Genomic DNA, 27,126 nt, shown 5'->3' with positions numbered 1-27,126 from the left:
TTTTTTTTCCCCTGTCTATCAACAAATGCCAGCAGTTGGAGATGGATAAGTATACAGTTGCAATTAATCATGAAATTACTGAATAATGTGGTCTGAAGCATTTGTATTAAAAACATCATGATTAATATTTAACAGGAAACTGTCAAGAAGTTAAGTGAAAATAAGTTTGATACTGAGAGACTTGAATACCTTTGCAAGTAGTTGCATCCCTAGCACTCTACTCTGTTATGATCTGCCAGTAACCTTAACAAACTGCAACAAATCATACAAGAATCCCTTAAATCCATTGAGACTTGGCTGTCTAACTCTCAACTCTTTCTAAATCCCCAAAAAATCAAAACTAATCTAATTCACTTCAAAGTAGCATTCTAAACTAAACTCCTTTTCCAATAACCTTTTTAAATCACACCCAATTTGAATTAATTTCTCCCACAAAACTGCTAGGGATTACAATCAATAAAAGTCTGACGTATGATATTCACATAGGGGAACTACTCAAAAAAGCACATCAAAACTTGGAGCAGTGTAGTTGATCAAACCCTATCTCACTTCCGTATCAAGGATGCATTTAGCATTTATCCTCTTACTTTCTAAAGTCTATGCTTTGCCCATATTGATTAACTTGCAGGCCACACTGTCCCTCAGCTTAGAGCAATGTTACAATAAAATAAATTCACCACTAATATTCTTAACAAATCCCACCACTGCCTGACCATCAAACAACTATCATTGCATTGATTCCCACATTCCTTATATCTTACCCAACTAGGACTTGCACATAAACTCCATAACAGTCCTGATCAATGTCAAGCCCTAACTAATATATTGCAACCTTACTCCCCAAACAGGCCACTACATTCCACTGACTGAGCTTTTGTTCAAATTTCCAAGTTACTTAACTCAGCCAGTGACTCCGTATAATCTTCTTTTGTTGCCAAAATGTGGAGATTCCTGCTTCTAGCTTTCAAACAGATCCACAACCACAGAATCTTCAAATTAGAATGTAAACAACTTAAAGTCACCAGGCACTGCTCTTGCTCTACTCTGACATAACTCCCCCAGCCTCTGCTCCTTCTCTTCCTGGCTAACACCCCATTGCCCTTGTCTCCACACTTCTCTGCCCCTCTTTCATTATTATTCGTACCCAAATCACAACATTTAAACTAATAACAAATGTCCTTTACATCATTTATTTTATTTGCCTTTGTGTTTCTTTACCTTTTCAGCAGAGGCCTGGAGAGAGAAAAGCTCCAATATACACAATACAGAATAGTAGCACAAATTACAATTTAGTTAAACACTTGATTTTTTTATATAGGCACAGTGGAGCACAGTTCAGTGTAGCTAATCTAGTAAGTGTATTTCTGGAGTAATTTAAATTAATAACTGTTTCATTTTTGGTATTGGTACAAAAAAATAAAGTTCAAAGTGGCTAACATTAAACATTCAATTAAGTATATTTCTGGAGTAAAAGAAAATTAGGTACTTACGTATTATTGCAACCACATTTTTGCAGTTACAAAATTGACATACCTCAACTGCTATGAGTGCAGGAAACACTGAAAGGTGCTACACAAAGTCCTTATTGTTGAGGAAAATGTTTGCATTACTTTCAGGAAGACAGAAATTGTAAGAAATCCTCTTCCTGATTTACGTGCATTACAGACGCTTTCATTGTCATGGCTGCTAGCGTGCTGACAAATGGAAAGTGTAAGTAGCGGTTTGTACAAAGAGTCTAGCAGCAACTTTGAAATTGTGTCCCTATCTTGTGTGGGTTACAGTTCACAGACGTAATGTATTATTAAGAACACGCCCAGCAGAAGAGATGAATGGGCTTAGGATGAGCTACAGTTGTTTCCTGCATTTCGCACGTAACGTTTGTTTTATATTTTAATTTTTTAACATATCTGTGTCCCCAGTCCCTTGCACGCACCTAGGCACATGTTAACCTCTGCAGTGTCCCATTCTGCCTAGTATTTTTAAAGTAGCCCTCGCAAACATTTTGGTGTCCGATTCACCCTACACTCTTACTGTCAGTAAATAATGGCATGCGTTTCTTTTCAGACCTCATTGGCCTGAAACACAAAACAGACTTCCACAAGGAAAGTGTGTGTTGTTTTTACTTTCCAAATGTGTGCTTCTTCTCCATCTGTATATGATTTCTGCTATGTTTCATTAAGTTCCTGCCATCTGAGTAGTGCTCATCATTGCTTGATTGAGGCAGTGAATGTGACAGGAACACTCGGCAAGAATGATGGCAGCTTTGGCAGCTGCTTGCAAAAACGGGCAAGGGCATCACTGCTACATCATAAAGGAATGCAGTGTGTAGCTGCTGACAGAAAGTAGCTGCCTCTGATTACAGCTTACTGTGTTCCTCAGACTTAAGCAGTGTAATCCGACAGTTGAAAAAACTTTGAACATCAATTATCGGTGTTAAATGCACTGCTGTCACTTGCAGTATCTGCATTTGGCGGCCACTAAAATGTGGTTGCAATAATACGCAAGTACCAAAAATTAATATTCCTGACGTATGTTAAAATCTTGTTTAGACACCAATTTAGTTATTGTACTAGCAGTAGTAACTGGTTGACTAGTAGAATAGATCCAGATATTGTAAGATCGATCAATTCTATCAGGTAGGAAGAGAAGAAGTTTGTGTAGGACTAGAGTTAGTGTTAGTTCTAGGAATTAATTGAAATGTGATAGTTGATAGGAGTATTGGCAGGCAGCTTGGAGTAATGCGGATATTAGTTTTAAGGCTTGATGAGTGGATGAGAATGGTCACATTTTTTGTTTACCCTGTAGGAATGCATGAACAAAACCTAAAAGAAATTTTTTTTTCAGTAGAGGCTTGAATTGTGAGATTCTGTCTGCCTGTCTCAGAGGTTGGAATAGTTTGTTCCAGAGCTTAAACAGATAGTTTGAGTACAGTGAGTCTTCAGATCTGCTGCTTGATTTGGTGGTGCTTGTTAGATTTTTAAGGCTAGTGCTTAGGTTTCTGGGAAGTGGAATAGAGTTTTAGGAGGTGCAGTGAAGGGCAATTCTCTGGTTTATTAATGAGCTTGTGTTCGGTGAGTAGTTTATTGTATAAGAGGTGTTGTGGAATCTCTAGCCAATGTGTTTTACTCATAATGCTGTGCTCAAGTATTCATAGTAAATTTTGCAGCCTTGTTGTAGCATGTCTCTAGTTTTGATTGTTGAGTAGCTTGTAGGTTTCCCAGTAAAGGAGATGCATACAGAAGGATTGGAAGAAGATGTGGTAGCAATAGTCTTTCTAGCGGAGGCTGTGAGGTAATGGTTGGCTCTGTATAGGAGGCCTAGTTTTTGGTGTTTTTAGTTTCTTGTATATGGTGGTCATATTTTAGGTTGCTGTCAATATCGCTGCCAAGTAATTTTGTGTGTGGAACAATTTCTACTTATGTGTTGTTGGCTGACATGATTGAGTAGTCAGTTATTTTGTAGGCCTTTTGTTTTGGGGAGAAAGTCATTAGTTTGTTTTTCTTTGGGTTTAGAATTAGGTTTGAGCTCATGAGCCATGTTTCTATGGAAGAGAAGGACTCGTGGATGAGTTATTGTAGATTGTCTAAGGTTTAGGCATAGCAGGTGAAGGTAGAATCGTCTGCATACTGAACTATAGATTCATGTTTGGCTGAGGTATGTAGGTTGTTGATGAAAATATTAAATAGTAGTGGTCAAAGTATAGAACCCTGGGAGACACAGACAGTAACAGGTAGAACTGCTGGAAATTTTGTTTGACATTTTACTGTTTGTTGGTTAGTAAGGTAGCAACCCAACCAAGATATGGAGGAGGTGGATACACCAAAAGATGTTAGTTTTGTTAGTAGCTTATGATAAGAAATGGTGGCAAAAGCCTTCAATAGAGCTAGAAGCATCATGGATGCTATGTTCCCATTGTATCTCTAGACACTAATAGTGTTGGTGAAACTGAGCAGGGTTGTGGTGGTACTATGGTGAGAGCAGCAACTGTGGTATTTGGGAATGAGGAGATTATATCTAGGATTTGTTTGAGTAACTTGAGCATGGATGCATTTCTCAAGGATTTTTGATAATGGAGGTAATATGACAGTGGTGCTGTAGTTTGATGGGTCCCTGGACTTTCCACCTTTGTGCAAGGGAATAATTTAGACTGTTCTCAAGAGCAGGAGGACATAGTTTTCTTTAATGGATCGGTTGATTAGGATGGAGACAGGGTAGGCAAGAGCACTGAATGCCAGTATAATATATTTGCTTGGTAAGCTGTCAGTGGCTAGTGTGGAGGGTTTTATTTTGTGGAGGAGATTTCTGATGGTAATAGTATGGTTTGTTTGCAAAGTGAAAGTAATCAACAGGTTGTTAGCTTGTTTGGGAATGGTAGGGGGGTGGTTAGCATCTTTGATGAGGAAGATAACTGAATTGATAAAGTGGGAGTTAAACTGGTTTGCAATAACGTCTGTTAGTTGTAGGCAAAGCAGTGGTTGTTGCACATGGTTTCAGGTATTTTATGGATGACCAGAATTGTTTAGGATTTGTTTGTTGTGTGTGTTGTAAGTAAGTGAAATAATTTTTTGTCTTGTTTTATTTGGTACTGCTTTTTATTTCTTAGTTGTCTCTAATTTTACGAACTATAAAACCAGGAACGAGTACGGCTTCAGGTAAAAAAATTATTTAATAGAGGTTAGTGCTTTCATTCCTTTACCAGGCACTTCATCAGACAAATGACAACAATTGTAACTCTGAATTTTTAACAAATCTAATTAATTAACACAATCAATTAATGACATAACTTCCTTTCCTTTAAAATTGTCTTTAAAGGCACATAGCCATTCAGTCCAGGAGGTCTATGTGTCTGCAATAACAAAATCCATTTCTGTATAATATTATTAACATCCCCTCCCCTTTTATTTATTACAACATTTTGTAAAACTAAAAACTTGAGTGTTCCTTATATACTTGAACATGTCTATATAATGGACTAGTAATATCTTTATTTCTAATATAACCTATATGTTCCAATATCCTTTCTTTTAAACTCATACTGGTCTTACCTACATAGAAACTACCACATAAAATACAATATGCAAGGTAAACCAGATGCCTGCTACAGCAATCTGAATAGAAAATAGGAATAAATACATATTCTAAAACAGGGTGTTTGAACGTCTTTACATTAGAAATAAAAGGGCATGCTGTACAATTCCTACAGGCAAAATTGCCATGTTTAGAGGATTGTAGTCCTTTTGTCTTAGTGTTATTATAACGTAATTGTTGTTTAAGTGACTTAGCAGTCTTAAAACAAAACCATGGATTATCACCTACTACCTCATGTATCTTTTTATCTGAAATAAGGGCTGACAATTTTGTCCGATCACATCACATACCTTCCCTACGTCACTTGTAAAAGTTATAGTTGGCCTAACATATTTATTGTATGCATTATTCATTTTCCTCTTATAATTAGTTTTGGAGAATCATCTATATCTGTAATATATCAAACAACGCTCCTCATTAGCACTCTTCAAGAAAAATCTTGATGATTGGATGGGAGATAGGAAATTCACCCTGGGGATCACTTCTGTGGCTCTGCTCGACAGTGGCACAGGAAAATAATTTTCTTGGGTGGCAAAAGCCAGGGTACCTTTTGGCTAGGCTTATATAGGCCCTAGTACCTACCTATGAACCTATAATTAGTGACATGATGAAGATCCTTATCATGATACCCCCTTTCTTTTAATTCTTGTTTAAATGTCTCTTGTGCTTTATGCAACTGAACGTCCTGTGTGTGCAGTCTTGATATTCTAAGTGTTTAACTTTTTGTTATATTATTAAATCCATACCCTGGATGCATACTGATGCGATTAAATAATGTATTCTTTTTACAAGGATTCTTATATATAAGGTGAAAGAGGCATGATAGAGATTTCTATATATAAGAAACCTTGTAAAAGGAATACATTATTACATCACACCAGAAAATAAAAGGTGTAAAAACAAGCAAACCAAACCACTTTAGTCAAGAATCCCCACTTGGACGACCTTCTTATTCTGCACCAGGGTCCGCTAACCCTGTCCAAATACCTGGACATGGTCTGCAACTTTCTACAGAATCTAGGCTATACACTGAATTGTCTAAAGTCTCAAATGACTCCTTCCCAAGATCTAGTCTTCCTGGGGTGCAGGATATGGACAGACTTGATGTCAGTCTTTGTCTCAACCCAGAAAGTGGAATTTCTTTTTCTCTGTTCTTACACTGCCTGCTACCTCTGTCTACCATCTCAGCCAGGGAATTTCTCAGGATAGTAGGTATATGGCCTCCTTGATTCCCACGATCCCTCTAGCCAGGATGCACATGAGGAAGTTCCAATGGATCTTGAGAAATTCTTGGAGCCAGCACTCCCATCCCACCATTGCCACTATTACCCTCAGTCAAGGAGTACCCTTGCAGATTCCCCCACCAAAACAGCATCTTTTCACAGATGCATCAGATTCAGGTTGGGGAGCTATCCTACACCACGCCAATAATCAGCACAAAGTACAGGGGGAGTGGACCATTCAAGAAAGGAAGGACCACATCAACCTAAAAGAGCTAAAGGCCTTATCCTTGGCTATGCTAGCCTTCCAAGACATCCTTCTCCCAGGGACCCTGAAGGTCATCACAGACAACATGACTGTCCTGTGGTACATAAACAAGCAAGGAGGAACAAAATCGTACCCCCTCTGCAGTCTGGCTAGAAGATATGGACCCTGGTAGCAGCACTTAAAATTCAATTGCAGGCAGTTTACATCCCATCAGAAGAAAATGGGATGGCAGACACTCTCCCACGAATGGATGCTTCACAGGGTGGTATTTCAGGATCTAATTCACAGGTGGGGTATTCCTCAGACAGATCTGTTTGCCTCCCCCAGAACAAACAGATGCCCCCCTTCTGCACAAGGCTCCCCCATCCACAAGTATGTAGGGTGGACGCCTTCTCCTTTTCGTGGAAGGCCATGTTCCTGTATGCCTTCCCTCCTTTTCCTCTGATTCAAAGTCCTCCTGAAAATACAGAAGGACAAACCAAAAATCCTGCTGGTGATTGTCTTTTGGCCAAGACAGCATTGGTTTCTCCAACTCTACCTCGTAGCCCATGGCAATCACCACAGGTTACCTCACTGCTTCGACCTGCTCACACAAGACAAGGGAACCCTTATTGAATCTCAAGCTGACACTGTGGGTGATAGGGTTCTGATCCCAGAGGACATACTCAATGTCCTGCAGGAGGCCAGGAAGCCTAGTACTTATTAAAGTAGAAAAGATTCTCCCATTGGTACCTCAAGAGAAAACAGGACCCATTCCTAGTTTCTGTTCCACTGGTCCTTTCCTACTTGTGCGAGTTACTACATTGGGGACTGACCTACTCATCAGTAAAAGTGCACCTGTCTGCTATTTCTGTTGCCTTCTCTTGACTCCACCTGTAGCTTCCAGGTTGGAAGTCAGGCTGGTTTTAAAAGGGATCCTTCACATAAGACCCTCTCGTAAGCCCATTCCTCCTCCTTGGGACTTTAACTTTGTGCTGGAAAAACTTACATTTGCCCCCTTTGAGTCAGCCCACCAGTCCACCCTAAAATTCTGTACATGGAAAACAGTCTTGCAACTGGCCTTTACTTCTGCCAGAAGGGTCTCAGAGATCTAAGCCCATATGGCTTCTCCTCCATGTCTTATTTTTCATAAAGGTAGGGTTTGTCTCAGAACTAACCCTTCTTTCAAGCCAAAGGTAGTTAATGAAATTTCCTTAAACCAGACCATTAATCTCCCTGCCTTTTACCCTCAGCCACAGAACTCCTCAGCAAGGGCTTTGCATTCCCTGGATATTCATAGGCAACTGAGATTCTACGTAGACAAGACAAAACTTGTCAGACGGTCTGACCAGCTTTTTGTCTCCTTCCATCCTAGAGTACTTGGCAGTGCAGTGTCTAAACCCACACATGCCTCTTGGATTTCTAAGGTGATAGCCTTTTGTTATTCCTTTCATGGAAGGCAACTGAGTTCACCTGTCAAGGCCCTTTCCACCAGAGCAGCTTCCTCCTCAGCAGCCTTTTTCAAAGGAGTTGATTATACCTCTATCCTAGAGGCTGCAACTTGGTCTTCTGTACATACCTTTACCAAGCATTACAAACTAGATCTGATCTCCAGGGCTAGAGCAGGATTTGCTAAGTCCATGCTACAGGGTCTCTTTGACTCTGCTGCCCTACCTACCTCCCATGCAACTTCCTAGAGAGTTGTGGTACTCTCCCTAAGGTTATGAATACTGCAGCATGACAATAGGACATAGAATAGTTGTGTAAGAACTTACCATAACCATAGATGTCCTTTTCTTCCATGTTGCAGTATTCAATCCCACCCACCACCCCCTTGTTTCTTGAACATACTTAGAACACTGTTTTGATGTGCCTGGGGAAATTTGGCTTGGGAGCTTTCCTCCTGCTCCTGGGGTCACTCTCTCTATGTGGCAGCCAATTTCTGAGTTTGGTACGTGTAGACATCACAGATATAGCCAACATCAGTTTATGGCCCCTACATGCAACATCGCATGTACCTCGGCTTCTAAAACTTTGGTCTACTGGCCGGATGTCCGGTGCTGCAGCCAGCAACTCCCTAAGGTTATGAATACTGCAACATGGAAGAGAAGGACATCTGTGGTTATGGTAAGTTCTTACACAACTATTCTTTCTTATCACTCCTTGCCTGTGTTGTCAAGCACCCCAAGCTACTATTCAGACTCTGGAAAATACCATGTATTTCTCAAGTTGGAGTGACATTTTTGACTGCAAACTTTGTATCACCCAAACTCTGTTTGCTGAGGGGGGACAATGTGCTGATGTCAAATTAAGCACTAAGGTGCTACACTGAAATCCCTGAGGGTCAGATTGACAGTCTTGGGTGTCTTTTGTAACAGAGTACCATGTCACTCCTTGGAGGTGTTAAAAAGTCACAAAGGAGGCTGTTTTTTTGCCTTTTTATGCATAGTTACAAAATGTAGGGTTGGACAGTTATTTCAGTGTCCGTTTTTGTTAGGAGTGTGGGTATATGATTTAATTGCAATTTGAGGACTATTGCATGTCTCCATCAGCAGTAAAAAAAAAATCACATAAATTTGATAGATAGAGCAAGCCTTTTCTGATTTCAAACTTCACATCACCAAAATTCCATGTGCTGAAAACAGTGCTGTCTTGTTAAATTTGGCACTGAGCTGCTGTGAAATTCCTAAGGGCAGAGTGGTATTCTTAGGTGTGTTTTGTACTCGCATCCTGGAAATGTTTGTTCAAAAGTCTTAGTGGAGGGAGGACTAACACACAGCTTTTTCCACTTAGGTAACAAATGTAGGGTTTCACAAGCATTTTTTTAACATAGTCTGACATGCTGCACTACACCCTGTTTCTGTTTGGGATTGGGTACATGCCTTCTGCACATTGTGAAAAATGCAGCATATGTCCAGAATTCATCTTTAATGAGGTGTCATTGGATCAGAATTAAAAATTCTGTGCATTTCTCCTGATTAATGAAGTTTCTTTCCCTGGAGTTATGACTGTGCCCCCCTCCACCCCAGAAAAATGTGAATGTAGTGTATATTACATGACGATAAAGTTGTGTATGTCTTGTTTTTGCAACTTGAATCACTAAGTGGATTGTGTAGGGGATGGTCATGGCATTCAGATAATTAATTTTGTAGGATTAGTTCAAACTGTTTCAAAAATGTTGTCTTACATTGCTAAGTGCCACCCATTGTCTTATGCGCAGCCATCTGGGTGCTCTGTTTTAGTCATTTGTTTCTTTAACAGTCTGACAGTATATATATCCAAGGCATATTTCTTAGTTTGTACTCATGAAATCAGAAAACAAATACTCAAAACAATACTCTTTCTTAAAAAGGTGATTTCTTAACTACATTTAAACTGTTATTGCAAAATATGGATATTTTTGCTTGTTCTGACCATGACAGGGACCATGTCTGAGATATCTGGGATTTCCAGTCTGGTTTCCATGATTGCTTTTAGGACATGCAGTGTGTAGTACAAGGCCATCTATGTATATGTCTTGCCCTGAAAATTAAGAATTTCTTGAAAATATTTACATATGTTGTTTGCAGTAATGGTAAAATTCAGGCCAGAATGGCCTTCCAAAGTTGACAGACTGCATCATTTGCAAAACAATCATTTGAAAATAATAGTGTTGCTGCCTTTTGATTAAGAAATATAAAAGCTGTCCAAGAATAAATGAGTAGTGTAGTGACTTTAGGTTTAAAGAAAGTTTGGATTTCTATATACATTTGATATTTTATTGTTTTACAAGACTTCTGGAATAAAAATTACATTTTTTTTCTCAGCAGAATTCAAAATGCAGCTGCTGCTTCAGCGTTTACAGATAGGAGCACAGTATGATGCTGCTTTATATATGCGGTTATATTAATAGCATTACTCTGAAAATGTAATGAGAAAATATCAAACTATCTTGGATATAGAAGACATAATGTATAGAAAATAGAAATAAGAAAAAATGTTGCTTTGGGAACATTACTGAAAATCCTCTGCAAATGATTAGTAGTAACAGAGATTAACTCCTTACAATCAAGTGGACTATAGCTGCTGTATATATTTTAAATTGAACTCTTTTCGTTAACTTTTATTACAGGTAGTAGCTATCTTGTGAGTCATTCTTGGTTTAAAAAGTAAATAAAACATAAAATAAACAATCTTTTTTTTCTTTTTAGATGATGACATTGTCACTGTTCATGACCAGGCAAAGCTAATTATCGCAGTTGTGGTTGGTCTTTTAGCAGCAGCTATAGTGGCTGGAGTAGCCTATTGGATCTACATGAGAACAAAGTAAGACCTTATTTATGAAAAGATTGCAGAGACTTAAGTGATTCATCTGTATATTAATTTTGGTTTAATTTCCATGTGCTGTATAATGTTTTATAGAAAACTGTTTTAAATTTCATAGGAGTAATGTTGAAGTATTTGCAACATGTGTGAAGCCTGTTTATAGTGCATGCAAGGTTAAAAGTTGTCTTGTTTTGAAGTATCTTTACCCAGTGTAGCTGTATTGTCATTTGGAGTACACTATAGCTGGGATTTGTAGAGGAGTGCTGTGCACTTACACAGCTGTAATACTGAAGGAAGACATAAGTGCCATTTTAGTTACCATAAAATCCCCAAACTCGTCTTTTCTATTGAGTTTCTACTTAGTAGTGGAGACATTCATCCAAATCCAGAACCAGCAAGTCCCACCTACCTGAACTCAAATCCATTATGAAGCAATCCATGTTAAAAGATTTTCCACATGAATATCAAAACCATGTGCAGTAAACTGCCTCAGTTCCATGCTGAAGGAAGACAGCTCACAGCCAATCAGACATGTTATCATTTTTGAATATTGCCCACACTACGTGTATGACTGCTGCATACATTAATTAGCACTATGTTATGCACTATTTTTCAATGAATCCCAGCTTGTATTTTAAACATACCCTGTTAATAAAGTATTGGTTTATGTTACAGGTAAGATGTGATGTGGCTTTGTTAATGCAAGAATACATAAAACTGAGCCTCGTTATGTAACAGTGCAATAGTTGTGATAAAGATACATTAACAGCTGTACTGCAGGAAGAAGGAAATATTTGCTAAAAAAAAAACACTTTTTCCTTTAACAAATATGTATTGGTGCTAATTGCCATATTTCAATAATGCCATGTTTCCGATTCAAATACTAGCATCAACATGTATACTGTGAATGAGTATTGTGTTCTGTAGTGATTTCTAACTTCACTTTATCTTTATCCATCTGTTTAGTCACATTTATTTTAATTATTTTTTCTCCTTTTATTTCTTTTTTTGTGTGTTTGTGTGTGTGGCTATTGCCAAAGAGGCTGATTTTGTTGATAAATGGGGGAAAACTGTATTTCAGACCAGTTCTTTTGTCTCTCATCAGAAAACTGTCAGGGGAATCTTGTTTCCCATGTAACTATATGAGCATAGGAGCACATTTAATGAAAGATTTGCATACTAAAAACTAGGGACTTTACATTCCCTTGTATATTTCCTTCATAATTTAAAATTAAATGGCCTCAGTGGCTTAGGGTGCATGGATGTGTGTGGATGTATACAGTTATTTTTTATTCTGCCAGTTAGTGTAAGCTGATGACGGGGCACAAACAACTGTCTGTCTGATTCCCTTGTATATTCTGTGTTCCTTTTAGCAATAGAAAGTAATGACTACACTGATGTGCAGTTTTAGATTAATTTTTCATTCCTTTCAATCATGATAATCTCCAACCAGCTGCAAGATTTCCCGCCCTTTACATGTTTCCTTTTATATTTAATAAACATGAAAGACAGTGGTAATGGCAGTTGAGATGTACTACTGGTTCTTGCCATCTGCTACACTTTGTTTTACTGTAAGATATTAGTCATCTTTGGGTTGTCCCTTTGAAGTAGTCATGATTCTGTTAACGACATGGATTTTTCTTTTTGCTGGTTTGTCTGTACTCACTTCATCATGGTAGTGAAGGCTGCCAGATTCCTAAATCACATTGTTTAGTGTCAAGGTTCTGTTAAAAGATCTGGTAGTTGGGATACTTTGAAACTGTAATATCCATAACATAGTACTGATCTGTGTAAACTGTAGTATCTTACCACCAGAATCTTACTAAACCTTTTGTAACACTTTCTCCACAGTCCTGCCTCCTCTTCACCCATCCATCTCTCTCTCGTTAATCCCTTCCTCTCTTGCTACCCCTTTATTTTTATTTTATTTATTTATTTGAGTTTATATATCCCTAGTCATATTATAAATATATGATAATATATTGAACATTTGTAAATAAACATTTGACCTGTACTCTTTATGCATTGTATCATATCTTTTTAAAACCATTGGATAGTATAAGTCCACTGCCTTAATGTATCATCTTAACTGTATTCATATTTATTTATTGACATTTGATTATTGTGAAAGTCCGATTGGGTAGAAGCCCATTTTCACCGGAGTCCCAGGCAGAAAAGCACCCAATTAATACAAAACATTTTAAGAACAGCAATTTTGCAGTCTTCAAAAATAAAACAAAAACATCTGCAGTTTAAATAATCGTAACAAACTAGACATAATATAAAAACATTGGTTAAAAATTGATACAAGTTATATGACAATCATTTAATATTTAGAGTAATTTTAGATTGTTTGTAGAGAATTTAAAGGTAAATTAGTGTAATACAAACAGGAATTGCAATACGAAGTGAGGGAAAAACAGGCTTATGGTATATTTAGAGAGTAAGTCAGGGAAGAGAATCTGATAGAAGTAACAAAGTAAATGAAGGCAGAGTAAGGAGGTATACGGAATGAAACAGTACTTGTTCACATTTATGGGTGTAGTTTATCCTGGTTTTGAGCAAGAACAGAAACATATTCTAGCTAAGAAGTCTTTCAGAGTGGTTTTGAAAGATGGGAGGAAGGGTATTCACCTGGTGAATGATTCCTGCCCTCTGGTCAAATCATAACTGAGAGCAATCTGTTTATTGCCAGTACAAAGCAATTAACAGAGAGGGCAAAATAAACTTCTGTCATTTCCTGAGGCTAAATAATTGGCATTTGCAGCATAGTCTACTGGTCAAGAAAAAAGGGTACAGGGGCCAGCTTAGTACAAGTTCCTTACAGTGCATGGACTATTTCACAGAGACTTTCAGTCACAGAGCAGAAATGTATTAAATTGTTTTACTTACTGCACCATTTTTGTTATATCATTTTTTTTGGTCTGTTCTGGGGCTTAGACTGAATTTGCTCTGCTGTGATCAGGACTCTATACTGATGAACAAATTTGAATAAATAAAAAAGTAAATAAAAATAACATAATGTAGATGTAAAGACAAGTGCTTAAATTTAGTTCCTCTTGTAGACATCATGTAACAATATGCTTCTGAAGTGCACTAAATGTCTCACAGAAGCCTGCAGCTGTAGTTGTTACTGCAGCACCTATGATTGTCTTTATAGTTCATAGGTGGTTACTAGGCTATTAACTTGAAAGTCTTTATAAGCCAGTTGTTGTGTCTTTCGGCTTTTCCCGGTTAAGGGTCGCCACAGCAGAACTCCGGACCACTAATGATTGGCAGTTGATTTTTACATGCCGAGTTGCCAGCCCTGACGTGCAACCTTCAATGAAGGTACGCCCATTCATGCATGTCTCCACACAGAAGACGCTCTAGCTGAGAATCGAACAGGACAATGTCTATCTGTGAGGCGACAACGCTACCGCAGCACCACCACCGCAAAAGTCTTTATAAGCCAGTACCCAGTATAATACTAGAGAAACTCAATATACAGGATCTTGCCCAAACTCGAAATCTTAGTTAGAAACGACTGCCCATATCTAGGAGGGTCATAGGTGAAATCCCCAGCAGGAGTTTGTTTCCTATCCAGTCATCCAGGCTTCCCTTAAACAGGATCATAGAGTGGCTTTATTTGATGTGAATTGGTCGCCTATTCCAGAGGTGTGGCAACCTCTGAGAGACGTATCTATCTCTCCAGCAGGTTTTATTTATATCGCAGGCCAGGTTAAGGTCCCAGGAGCTGGTGACCCTTGTCCCATTTGACTTGTGGATGTGCAGAATTTCCATTAGGGTTGGATCTGAGATTGCTCTGTAGACCACGCACAATTCTCCTGTAAGTAGTCTGTACTCTACTGAGTACAATGACTTCAGTCTGTCAATGTATGACATGTGCTGGAGACCCTGAATTTTCTTGGTTAAAAGTCTCTGAGATCTCTCAAGTTGCTGCAGGTGCCTGGCAAGGTAGATACCAAAGGGAACACTGTACTCAATTATTGGCCTGATAAGGGTGGAATACAGTGATGTTATGACCTCTTTCCCTCTTGAGGCAATGCCTTTTCTAATGAGGTGTGCAACATAGAATGCTTTCCTTACCACAGTAAACACATGGTGGTCAAAGTTTAGGCTACAGTCAACTTGCATTCCCAAATCTCTCACTACTGAGTTGTTGCTTAGGGTATTATTATTTATATGATAGTCTGCGGGGATATCGTTTTTACCGGAGGGGATGATGATGCAGATTTTAGCACTGAGTTTGAGTCCATGGTTTTGGCACCAGTCATTGGGTTGTGCAAGTCCCCCTTGAGGTATACTGACATTGTTTGGGGATTCAGTGATTGCACTTAATTTGCAGTCATCAGCAAACTTAGTCAGCCACAGCACCTCTGTTTTGGCGTGAATGTCTGAGAAGTATATTCCAAACAATAGAAGAAGATAGTACTAAGATTCTTGATGCTTCCGTTACTACTGAGCAATTATTTGAACAATCTGTTAGGAATCAACTGATTTGAATTGGAAAATAAGAAAAAGAAAGTGACTCAGTGCTCTAGGAACTCATTAAAAAGTTTGCCTTTAGAAAATGTCATATCCTCAGAAGTGGAAGCAAATCAAGAAATGTTAATGTGAGATGCATTAAGAGTTTGTAACGTTCCCTTTCCTCATCTTCTGCTTCCCCTTTCCTTCTTTAGTAGGAGCTATCTACAGGTGGAAGCAGACTACTTCAGACAAGTAGATTCTGCAGGTTATTCCCAAAGTTCATTCACTTTTATTCAAATGCCTGTTTTATACATTTCAGGGTTATGGGTAGCTGGAGCTTATCCAAGCAAACAGTGGGTACCAGTAGTGGACAGGAGACTGTTCTGTCTCATGACAGATGTGCGTATATAGGTGCACACACTCATGTACCACATAATGCCTGTGGGCAGTTTAGTTGATCGCCCATTCTTGAAACAGCATGTCTTTGAAATGTAGAGGAAATCAGAGCCTCATCAAAACCCACATAGATTCAGAGAGATCATGCAGACTCTGAACAGAAGGTGCCCTACTTAGGAACAGAACTGAAGAACCAAGAGCTGTGAGACAGCAATGAAAAATGTTGCATCATTGGAACTAACCATTTAGAAGTAAAAAATAAAAAAAAATCAGAACAAATGATTTTTTCAAGAACATTTGTGGTTCCAAAAATTTGGAAGACCTGTTTGGGCAAGTTCATTTTAACGAAAGCTCATCTGCTGACTGTAAAGAATGTGCTTCCTTTAGTAGATGAGGATGTTTGATAACAGATTTAGATACAAAAGATACTTATCTTCATATCCCATTTAGCCCCAAAAACACATTTGCAAGATTTCAAGATAGAAAGCATCATTTTCAGTTCTTAGCTCTGAAACTGAACAAAAAATAGTAGACTCAATATTTGCTTACATGATGATATAGAGCATTCCTGTGTTGCTCTTTGTAGATGACTGTCAGCTGAGTCTTTCACCCATTTGGACCATTGTCTAACATTGATGAAACCATTCTTGTTCTAGAGATCACATTAACCTCAGAAAAAATCCTCCACTCAAAAGTACTTGTTTTTAGCATCAATTCTGAGCCCTGTCACTACCACTGTATTTCCTCTAGAAAAAAAAACTAAAGGTAATCTCTTCATTTATGAACTATACAACAAGGCTTCCTGCAACACCAATGGGTTCTGCAGGTTATTTCCAGAGTTTATTCACTCATTTTCGGATACCTGTGTTATCCAATTTGTAAAGGACTTGAGCAATTGTCAGGTCATATCTATGGCAACTCAGTCTCTTTCTCAGGAAGATTACCTTTACAAAATAATCTTTAAAGACTTACTATTAGTTTTACCTTCTAAAATAGTCTTTATAAAACTTTTTTTTTGGTTAATAAGCTTTTCTAAGTGAGATAACCTTTAAAATCTTTATAAAGACTGTTTATGTTTTATTAATTGTAGAACTGACTTGTAAGGTGAAAACTTTTTAAATAATGCTGTAATTTCTTATTTAACCTCAGAAGAAATACACTTCAAACAACATTCAAGGCATCTCACAGTGGGCAAAATAAGCCTGGATTAAAAACAAAAATGCAAAAAAAAAAAAAAAAATCTGTCTCGTAACTCGTGTTTTATTAAACGTTTTCTTGGAGTTGCTTTGAGATGCATGTTTGTTGTTTTGTAAGAAATGCACTTAACAGAGTTTTCTTCAGTAAAAGAACTACTGTTTATTTGTCCAAAGAAAAAGTTAACACCAGTTATACGTGCACTATATTTTTAAAACAATTCTGTTTACCTGATTTATGCCCAAAAGTTGCATTGTGAGACACCATTCTTATGAGAAGCACTGACATGTTATAGTGTGTGTGAAGCACTGACATGTTAGTGTGTGTGTTTAGGATTGAGGTCATTGGCATCAACACTATGTTTGTTGCATTTCAACACTGAGGAGTGTTCTTGAAGCAGGTGAGTTTATATCACTCATGAGTAAAGGCTAATTTTGGAATGCAACTGAACGCATCTATATCATAACATTAAAGACGTAAATTTTGAATGCTCACAAGAGCGAAAATGCCAAAACTCAAATTCAGTATTGTGGGGGGCTGCCCCCCCTCCCTCGCTAAATATATATTCCAACTCTGAGATCCCACTACAGTGAGGAAAGGGCAAATATCCAAATCTTCACTGTACTGCGATCTCAAAAATGGACCCTCGGCATTTCAGCACATTAGCTGTTGTGCCGTTCGACATTTTTATTTTTCGATGTTATGATATAGATCCAACTGAACTAGTAATGTCCTTCTATTCTCATGTTGCAGTATTCAAAACTGTAGGGAGGTTGCTGCCTGCAGCACCAGACATTCGGACAGTATGCCAAAGTCTTAGGAGCAGGGGTATGTGTGATGTTGCCTGTCAGAGCCATAAACCGACGTCAGCTATAAAAGTGATGTTTGCACGTACCCACTTAAGAACTTTTCTGCCACAGTGATGTACGTTATTCTGATTGCCAGTTCCAGGAATCAGTTTGATCATTTGTTTCAGCTGTCCGATGCAAATAAGTACCCTTTTGGGTTTTTTGTTTACCTTTTTTCTAGCTTTTCAAACTACATGTCAGCTAGGAAGGGGAAGTGTACTTGTGGAAGACAAATTCCACATAAGGACACACATGATCTGTTCTTGTTTTGCTTAGATGAAGGCCACGATCATATGTCTTGTGACATCTGCAAGTCTTTTGTGCCCAAAATGGTATGCAGCCAGCTGGCTGCCTTAAAACTTTACTTAGAAAACCAGAGACTCCAGTATTTGGCATTAGGCATGGAGAGTGGGGTAGGTACCTCCAAGGAGCCGCCTCAGAAGAAGGCCAAAAAAGTTAGGCCTGACACCCATGCTGCACCTCAGGAGTCCGATGAGACTCTCGAGGCAGACGCTAGCTCAGGGTCCCATCAGACGTCGGTTTCACAGCTAGAACCAGGCACCATGGTGGAAGCCGATTTGGCAGAAACTCAGAGTACGTCCCCTGAGGTTGATCAGCCATCAGCTGCTGATGGCAAGGTGGAACCACAGCTCATGGCATCGGAGCAGTCTACTCCTGCCTTTCCATCCACTCAGGCATCAGCTTCCAAACCTATGTATCCTTCTACTCCTCTTAAGAGGAAGCAAAAATTAAAACACAGAGAAACAGAACCAGTTCCTGGATGGGAAGCCTTTTCCCATAATCTTTTCAGAGCTTTAAAGGCCCTCCAGTCTCAGGTGCCCCAACCAGCTCCTACACCTGTGCAGGTCTTAGAGGATTCTGAGGAAGAGCTCTCCTCTTCTTATGCATCACTTATTGTTTATAAATTGAATCTCCCAAGGACTTCATTACTTCTGAGGAGTAGGACACTATTAGTCCTGAATCTCCAGGGGAAGATTTCTCCTTTGGGGACACAATTTCTTTTATGAGAAAACATTTCAAATGGTGGGTCTCAGATGTTTCAGAAACTAAAGTGAGGTACTACTACTGATGAACCCAGCACTCCCCATCTGCAGTCCCTCGCCTATTCCCAGCCTTTCAGTGATGCCTTTCTGACTGCATCTCAACCCCCTACTTCCAAATTTCCAGACAGGTTTTATAAAGTTCCTCAGGATACACAGTTCTTTTTCAGGAAGCCCCCTGCAGATCCAGTAGCTGTGTCAGCAGACAAATCATCCAGAGAGCTGCCTTCCACCTCTCTGTTTCCCACAGACAAAGACAGCAAATTTATGGATAGGCTAGGAAAGAAAGTTTATACTTCTTCCACACTAGCCATCTGAGCCCTAAATTATCAAAAACACATGGCTAGGCTTGTTTTAACACCCTATCCAAAGACTCTGCACTTATACCACATGTGCCAGACTCTCCTGCTAAGTCACAACTCTCCATCCTGCTCTCTACCGCCTCTCAGGTGACCAGGCACTCCATCAAGTGCAGTTATGATGCAGTAGAAGCATCTTCCAAATCTGCAACCTCAGGTTCTGTCCTGAGAAGATACTCCTGGGTGAGACTCCAGCCCCTTCCCATGGATGTACAAACCAAATTGCTGGATGTGCCACTTGATAATAAGACCCCTTTTGGTGCAGCTTCTGCAGAGCTCCTAAAATCCCTTCAAGAAAAGGGTAAGGAGCTACAAAATCTAAAACATTTGCTAGTCTCATCTATTCCTAGGTACTATAGGAACTACCATCAAAGGACCACCTTTGTTAGGAGACAATCATCTCAGTCTATTGCCCCATAGGCTAAGGGACAGAGACAATCTAGGAAACACTTTACTCCTAGACCATCCTCTTCTTCCACCCCTACTCCCTTTTGGAGATGGCTTAACCCTGACAGAGCCCCTCAACTGTGAATCAAACCCTTTACCCACCTCCACCCCCCTGTCCCTCCTCCTCACCCTTTCCCTACCCTCCTGATGGAAGATCACGTCAGAGGCTTGGGTCCTCTCCATCATTCAAAAAGGTTATTTTATGACTTGGACAGTTCCTCCTTTCCAGGGATACCTCAACCCCCTCCAAGTCAACTTCATCTCTTCCCTCCAATTCTGGATCAGCTGCTAGCTTAGGGCACCATAGAAAGAGTGACTCTTGATCAGACAAACAAGGGATTTTACTCCAGGATGATTTTGGTCCCAAGAAAAGATGGTCCTTGGAGACCAATTCTGGATTTGTTGATCCTCAATCTTCTTCTCAAGGTGCCTACCTTCAGAATGCTCACCCTGCCCCTCATTCCCCACCAAGCTTTCATGGTATCCCTGGATCTGAAGGATGCTTGTCTTCTTATCCCCATTCACTCCAGCTACAGGAAATTCCTATGCTTCTCAGTGGATTCCTTGCATTTTCAGTTTTTTTGCAGTGACATTTGGGCTCTCCACAGCATACACAAAGTGTCTAGCTCAAGTTATCACCCACTGCAGAATGCAGGGCATTCAAATATACAATATACCCGTACCTGGACAACCTGTTAATTCTCCACCAGGACTGCCACACTCTTCACCACCACCTAAACCTTGGCTGGCCTAGAGTTTACTGTAAGCCAGCAAAAGTCTCACCTGACACCCACCCAGGATCTGATCATCTTAGGGTGCAAGATAATAACCAACAAGATAGCATTCATCCCCTGCCAGAAGGTAGAGGCCCTCACACATTACCTTCAAATACTTCTCTCTCTCCAAACCATATCAGCCAGGGAATTCCTGAGAGTCCTAGGCCATGGCATCCGTGATCCCCATGCTACCGTTGGCAAGGCTACATATAAGGAAGTTCCAATTGGTTCTGAAGACTCTGTGGAACCAACATTCCCACCCACTGGATACTCCCCTCCCTCTTCTCCCATGCCTGAAAGAAGAATTAGAATGGTGGATTGCAGCCATTAACCTAAATCAGGAAATAATACCTTTGTTCAGGTTGAGTGGTCCTCTTGCAGACAAAGTGACCACATCAGTATCAAAGAGATGAGAGCCCTTCTCCTAGCATTACAAACATTCCACCAAATTCTCCTACCAGGCACCTTGAAAGTAGTCACAGACAATATGACTGTCCTGTTGTATATCAACAAGCAGGGGGGGGCAAGGTCCTACCCGCTTTGCAGCTTGGCAATTCAGATTTGGTCCCTAGCAGCAAAACCACACATTCACCTGCAAGCAGTGTACATTCCTTCCACAGAGAATGTGATGGTGGACACTATCAACAGAACATCTGCACCCTCCCAAGAATAGATGCTTCACAGGGAGATGTTCTTGGATCTTATTCACAAGTGGGGTATTCCTCAGGCAAATCTGTTTGCCTCCTCCCAGAGCAGGCAGATGCATCTGTTTTGCACAAGGAACCCACATCCACAGGCTTGGAAAGTGGACGCCTTCTCTCTTTCTTGGGGGGGATGTATCTTTATGCCTTCCCCCCTTCACACTGATTCAAAAAGTCCTTCTGAAGATCCAGAGGGACAAACCAAAAATCCTGCTGGTGACCCCCTTTTGGGCATGACTGCATTGGTTTCCCCTACTTCACTTACTAGACAAGGGAAATCACCACAGGTTACCCCACTGATTCAACCTACTCACACAAGACAGGGGGTCCCTCATACACCCTCAGGTGCTCAACCTGAGACTTGCCTTATGGATAATTAGAGTTCTGATCCCCTTCAGACACCTATATTCAGAGGATGTACTCAGTGTCCTGCAGATTGCCAGGAAACCTAGTACCAGGAGAAATTGTGTCAAAATGTTAAAGATTCTGCAGGTGTTGTCTCAAGAAAAAACAGGTCCCTTTTCTTATTCCAGTACGCATAGTCCATTCTTATTTGTGTTTGCTTCTACATTCAGGATGACCTACTGTTCTGTTAAGGAACACTTGTCAGCCATTTCTGCCTGTTTTCCCTTAGTACCTCATTTGGCATCCAGATACTTAAAAGGGGTCCTCCATATCAAACTGCCTCGTAAAACTATTCCTCCTTCATGGGACCTTAATTCTGTCCTTGAAAAACTCACACTACCTCCATTTGAACCAGCTCACTCAGCATTACTGAAGCTATGTACAGTGGATATAAAATGTGTACACACCCCTGTTAAAATGCCAGGTTTTTGTGATATAAAAAAAATCAGACCACAATAAATCATTTCAAAACTTTTCCCACCTTTAATTTGACCTATAACTTCTACAATTCAACTGAAAAACAAACAAATCTGTTAGGGGAAAAATTATAAAAAAATAAGTACAATAAGCTGATTGCATACGTGTGCACACCCTTAAACTAATACTTTGTTGAAGCACCTTTTGTACAGCATTCAGTCTTCTTGGGCAGGAGTCTATCAGCATGGCACATCTTGACTTTGCAGTATTTGCCCACTGTTCCTTCCAAAAGCACTCCAAAACTGTCAGATTGAGAGGGCATGTCTTGTGCACAGCCCTCTTCAGGTCACCCACAGGTTTTCTGTTGGATTTAGGTCTGGGTTCTGGCTGGGCCATTCCAAAACTTTAATTTTCTCCTGGTGAAGCCATTCTTTTGTTGATTTGGATGTATGCTTGGGGTCATTGTCATATTGAAAGGTGAAATTCCTCTTCATCTTCAGCTTTCTAGCAGACACCTGAAACTTTTGGGCCAAAGTGACTGGTATTTGGAACTGTTCATAATTCCCTCCACCTTGATTAAAGCCCCCAGTTTCAGCTGAAGAAAAGCAACCCCAAAACATGATACTGCCACCACTATGCTTCACCGTGGGGATGGTGTTCTTTTGGTGATGTGAAGTGTTGTTTTTGCGCCAAACATACCTTTTGGAATTGTGACCAAAAAGTTCAACCTTGGTTTCATCAGACCATAACACATTTTCCCACCATGCTTTTGGGAGACTTGATGTACTGTTTTGCAAATTTTAGCCAGGTCTGGATGTTGTTCTGTGGCTTCCATCTTGCAACCCTTACCCCATAGACCAGACATATGGAGAATATGGGAGATTGTTGTTACATGTAGTACACAACCAGTGTTTGCCAGAAATCCCTGCAGCTCCTTCAGTGTTTGCTGTAGGTCTCTTGGCAGCCTCCCTGACCAGTTTTCATATTGTCTTTTCATCAATTTTGGAGAGATGTCCAGTTCTTTGCAACATCACTGTTGTCCCATATTTTCTCCACTTTTTGATGACGGTCTTCACTGTGTTCCATGGTATATCCAATGCTATGGAAATTTTTTTTGTACCCTTCTCCTGACTGATACCTTTCAACAGTGAGATCCCTTTGATGCTTTGTAAGCTTTCTGTGAACAAGGCTTTTGCTGTAGCAGGCAACTGAGTAAATGTCAGGAAAATCCTACTAGGACAGCTGAACTTTATTTAGGGTTAATCAGAGTCTAATTGATGGCTGGTGTATAACCAAGAAGTCTGAATACTGTAATTAAATCAAAAGGTACTTCAACAAAGTATTAGTTTAAGGGTGTGCACACATATGCAGCCAGCTTATTGTACGTTTTTTATTTTTTATATTTTTCCCCTAACAGATTTGTTTGTTTTTCAATTGAATTGTACAGGCTATAGGTCACATTAAAGGTGGGAAAAGTTTTGAAATGATTTATTGTGGTCTCATTTTTTTATATCATAAAAACCTGGCATTTAATTGGAAAACAGTACTGCTGGTGGCCCTAACATCCGCCAGGAGAGTCTCATAAATCCAAGCCTTTATGGCTATGCCTTCTTACCTTAACTTCCATAGGGACAGGGTCTCCCTCAAGACTAATCCTTTTTTCATGCCTAAAGTGGTTAATGAGCTGTCCTTGAATCAGACCATTAACCTTCCTGTTTTCTTCCCTCAACCTCAAAATTCCTCTGAAAGAACTTTGCATTCATTGGATGTTCATAGACAACTTTGGTATTACCTCGCAAGACCAAATCCATTAGAAAGTCTGACCAGCTGTTTGTCTACTTTCACCCAAGGGCCTTGGGGAAGGCAGTCTCAAAGCAGACTCTATCATCATGGATTTCAAACCTATCTCTGCTTGTTAGCAGTCTCTTCAGCAGCCTTTTTTAGGGGGGTGGACTACGCTTCTATACTGGAGGTGGCCTCCTGGTCTTCAGTTCATATCTTTACCAAGCATTGCAAACTAGATTTGATTTCTAGAGCCAGAACTGGGTTTGCTAGGTCAGTTTTATAGGGGCTCATAGACCAGGCCTCTCAACCTACCGCCAAGGCTCATACCTTAAGCTTTGGTACTCTCTCTACAGTTATGAATACTACAATATGAGAATAGAAGGACATAGATTAGTTGTGTAAGAACTTACCATAACCTCCTTCTCTTCCATGTTGCAGTATTCAGGTCCCCCTCCTACCCTGTTTATCCTTGTGTGGCATCCCCCTAGCTCCTCTCCATCCAAACAGGGCACAAAAACAGGCACATACCTCTACTAATTGCCTTCTTGCCTGGTGGCATATGTGGGTCTGAAAAGCTTCTTTTTTTTTGCTTCTTAGGGGTACTGCTATATGCAGAAGTCATTTCTGAAGTGAGTACATGCCTGCGTCACTTTTATAGCAGATGTCAGTTTATGGCTCTGACAGGCAACGTCGCACATACCCCTGCTCCTAACACTTTGATATACTGGCCGGATGTCCTGTGCTGCAGGTACCAACCCTCCCTACAGTTATAAATACTGTAACATGGAAGAGAAGGACGTCTAAGTTTATGGTAAGTTCTTACACAACTAATCTTTATCCTTGATTTTCAATATTTTTGCTCAACTGAAGTCAAAGTTAACTACTATGCACCTCATTTCCCATGGACATCTTTGAAAACTCAGGGATAGGGTGCCATCATTAAAGTTCATTATTTCATCACTGCTGCAGTAGCCTTAGCTATATGGGGGATATATCCTACCAAAGCTTAATAGCACTGTCCGTACACCCAAACTGTTAACTAACTTGAGCAGAGCTGAAGAAAAAGTATGGTTTATGGTGCCAAGTCCTTTAGAGCTTTTCTTTCACAAAAGGGCTCTCCTCTTGCAAGCTTTTAAGGATCAAAAATCAGCTAACTCTTCTCCGTTGCTGAGTAGATAAGTTTCCTTTGTGGGAAATAGCTTCCACGTCTTCCTTTTCAATCAGAAACTTAACTTTTTTCTGTGAAAGCATTTTAAGCTAAGAAAAGTTTTTTTTTCTTGATCGTCATGTGACTTTTATTCACTTCTTACTAGGAGCATTACTTTTTAACTTTTAAGAAAAAAATATAACTAAAGTAAAACTACCTTTCCTATTTAAAAGTTGTGTTAAGTTAATTTTGGGTACTGGAATAAGTATTTAAAGTGCTTTTCATTGTGTTTTTAGTAGAAAAACTTTTGCTGTACCACCAACTATTGCAGTCATGCTTCTCTGGGATTAAGACATCTTTTTCAGCTTCAACATGGAACAACCCACCAGTTCCTTGGCTCTTCCTTCTACTCACAGAAAGAAAACATTTCCAAGCAGCTTTTGACTCCTCAGCAGGCTACTGAATTGCCAGAGCCACAAATGAGTGACTCTGCTGTGGCTATGTCTGGTTTCTTAGACTATTCATCTTTTGTTTTTTGCTCCATCTGGTGTAGTCCCTACAGTCACCATAGACCAGGAGTTAGACACATCATCTGAGATAGCTGGAGTGTGCCTCATGGGCAAAGGAGAAGTACTAATGTCGGTCTTGGAAGAAGAGGCAGAAAATAACTTTCTGCCTAGCCAGACTGAGATGCCTGTCCATAGGGAAGCTTTGCCTATCTAAAGTAGGTCTACTTCTTTAAAAGTTTCTGTGAAAAAGAAGCAAAAATTCAGACCATTTATTTTTGCCTGTCTGTCTTACTTTAGACAGGAGTAATTCATTGGGTTTAGGTTAGGTCTTAGTTCAGGCTGTTGACCCTACCAATTCTGGTGCTTTTTGTAAGAGAAAAAGGGATTCCTCACTGTCTGATAATGTTAGACATCAAACATGAAATTGTTTGTGAGGAGGCAACTTATGCTTTCTCTCCTCTGGTTTCTAATTCTGAGGAGAGTGTCTCTTCTGATAGTCCCTTTGAAGGGGTTTTCTTCTTCTGAATCCATATCCAGAATGAGTCAGTTGTTTCAGTCATAATATAATGATATTCCACTGTCTTTAATGAAGTATTATAATTTATAGCAACTGGAATTTGCTGTAACTACTCCAGTTTTTCCAGTTCTTCCAGCATTGGAGGCTGCATTTATTACAACCTTCCACTTGCCCCCGATAGCTTGCCTGCTGCCCCTAGAACTCCAGCCTGTGCAGGAGATTTATCACCAAAAGCAGATATATATAAAGTTCCTTAATTTCCTGAGCTTTTATTTTCTAATCCTACGTCAGATCCAGCATAGATTTTCTTGGTAAAGCCATCTGCTGCTAAACATCTGGTTACTGTCAATCCCTCGCCCTCTATCTAGGATGGTAGGAAAGTCTTTGAAAGATTTGGGGAAAGAGTGTATTCCTCTGCAATACATATTTTTAGAATTCTCAGTTGTAAAGCTCACATGTTAAAATTTATGTTTGCTTCTTTTGAGAATGAGTAAAATTCTGGCTTTTCCGTCATCTGAGAACAAATAATGTTTTTAGAATTTTATTGCTTCTGTCTCAGGTGACTAAGCATTCTCTGAAATATGCTTATGATTCACCTGAGAGCTACTGCTGCTAGAAGTATTATGAAGATGCTTTGTTGCATGCTCAAAGTCTTCCAGAGGATACATATGCTGCAAAGGTCCTTAAAAATTGTGATGAGAGAGGGAAGCTGATGCAGGGTGATTCTCTGTTTTTTAACCTTCCTTCCCCAAATTTGTCAAGGGTTTTATTACTACCTCAGCGACATTTTTTCAAAAAGCAAAATAAACAGGCAAAATAAGCTGCTGGTAAGCAGAGTTTTAAAAAGCAATGGTGGTGGAGGGTTCAAAAACGAAAGGACAAGCCTTACAGAAACAAGGTCAGCCTAGCAAGTCTGAATAAAGATCCTCAAAATTTCCCTTCTCCCCTCTTTCATCCTGGCAAACCTTTAATTCTTTCTAAAAACCTGGACATCTGTTTCTCAGTTTGGTAAACAGTCTGACAAATTAGTTCAATGATTCATCAAGGATATACAGATGGCAGTGGGAATCTCTCTCTTTTTCAGGGGATTCCTTCTTGTCTGCCAGATCAAACTTATTTTTTCCCTGCTGTCATTCACCTGCTAACTCAGAGGATGATAGACTCCTGTCACTCTTTCTATGAAAGTATATGTTTATTCAAGAATATTTCTGGTGCCAACTTCATGGAGACCACT

At 39.7% G+C, this 27,126-nt stretch overlaps 1 protein-coding gene across 1 annotated transcript in view; it reads left to right on the top strand.

Annotated features, from left to right (window-relative positions):
- The window catches only part of ALCAM (activated leukocyte cell adhesion molecule), a gene marked incomplete in the record, with an annotated part of 1,355,533 nt that overhangs the window by 1,099,578 nt on the left and 228,829 nt on the right, over positions 1 to 27,126 (top strand). Inside the window, 1 exon segment of the mRNA XM_044071096.1 lies at positions 10,746 to 10,860. Within this exon segment, the coding sequence (XP_043927031.1) occupies positions 10,746 to 10,860 (115 nt within the window).

This window comes from Protopterus annectens, chromosome 5.part0, assembly GCF_019279795.1.
Source record: "Protopterus annectens isolate FY-2018-M chromosome 5.part0, PAN1.0, whole genome shotgun sequence".
Lineage (NCBI taxonomy): Eukaryota > Metazoa > Chordata > Ceratodontiformes > Protopteridae > Protopterus > Protopterus annectens.
The sequence above is the reverse complement of the archived record's forward strand: the minus strand, read 5'-3'. Positions and strand labels throughout refer to the sequence as shown.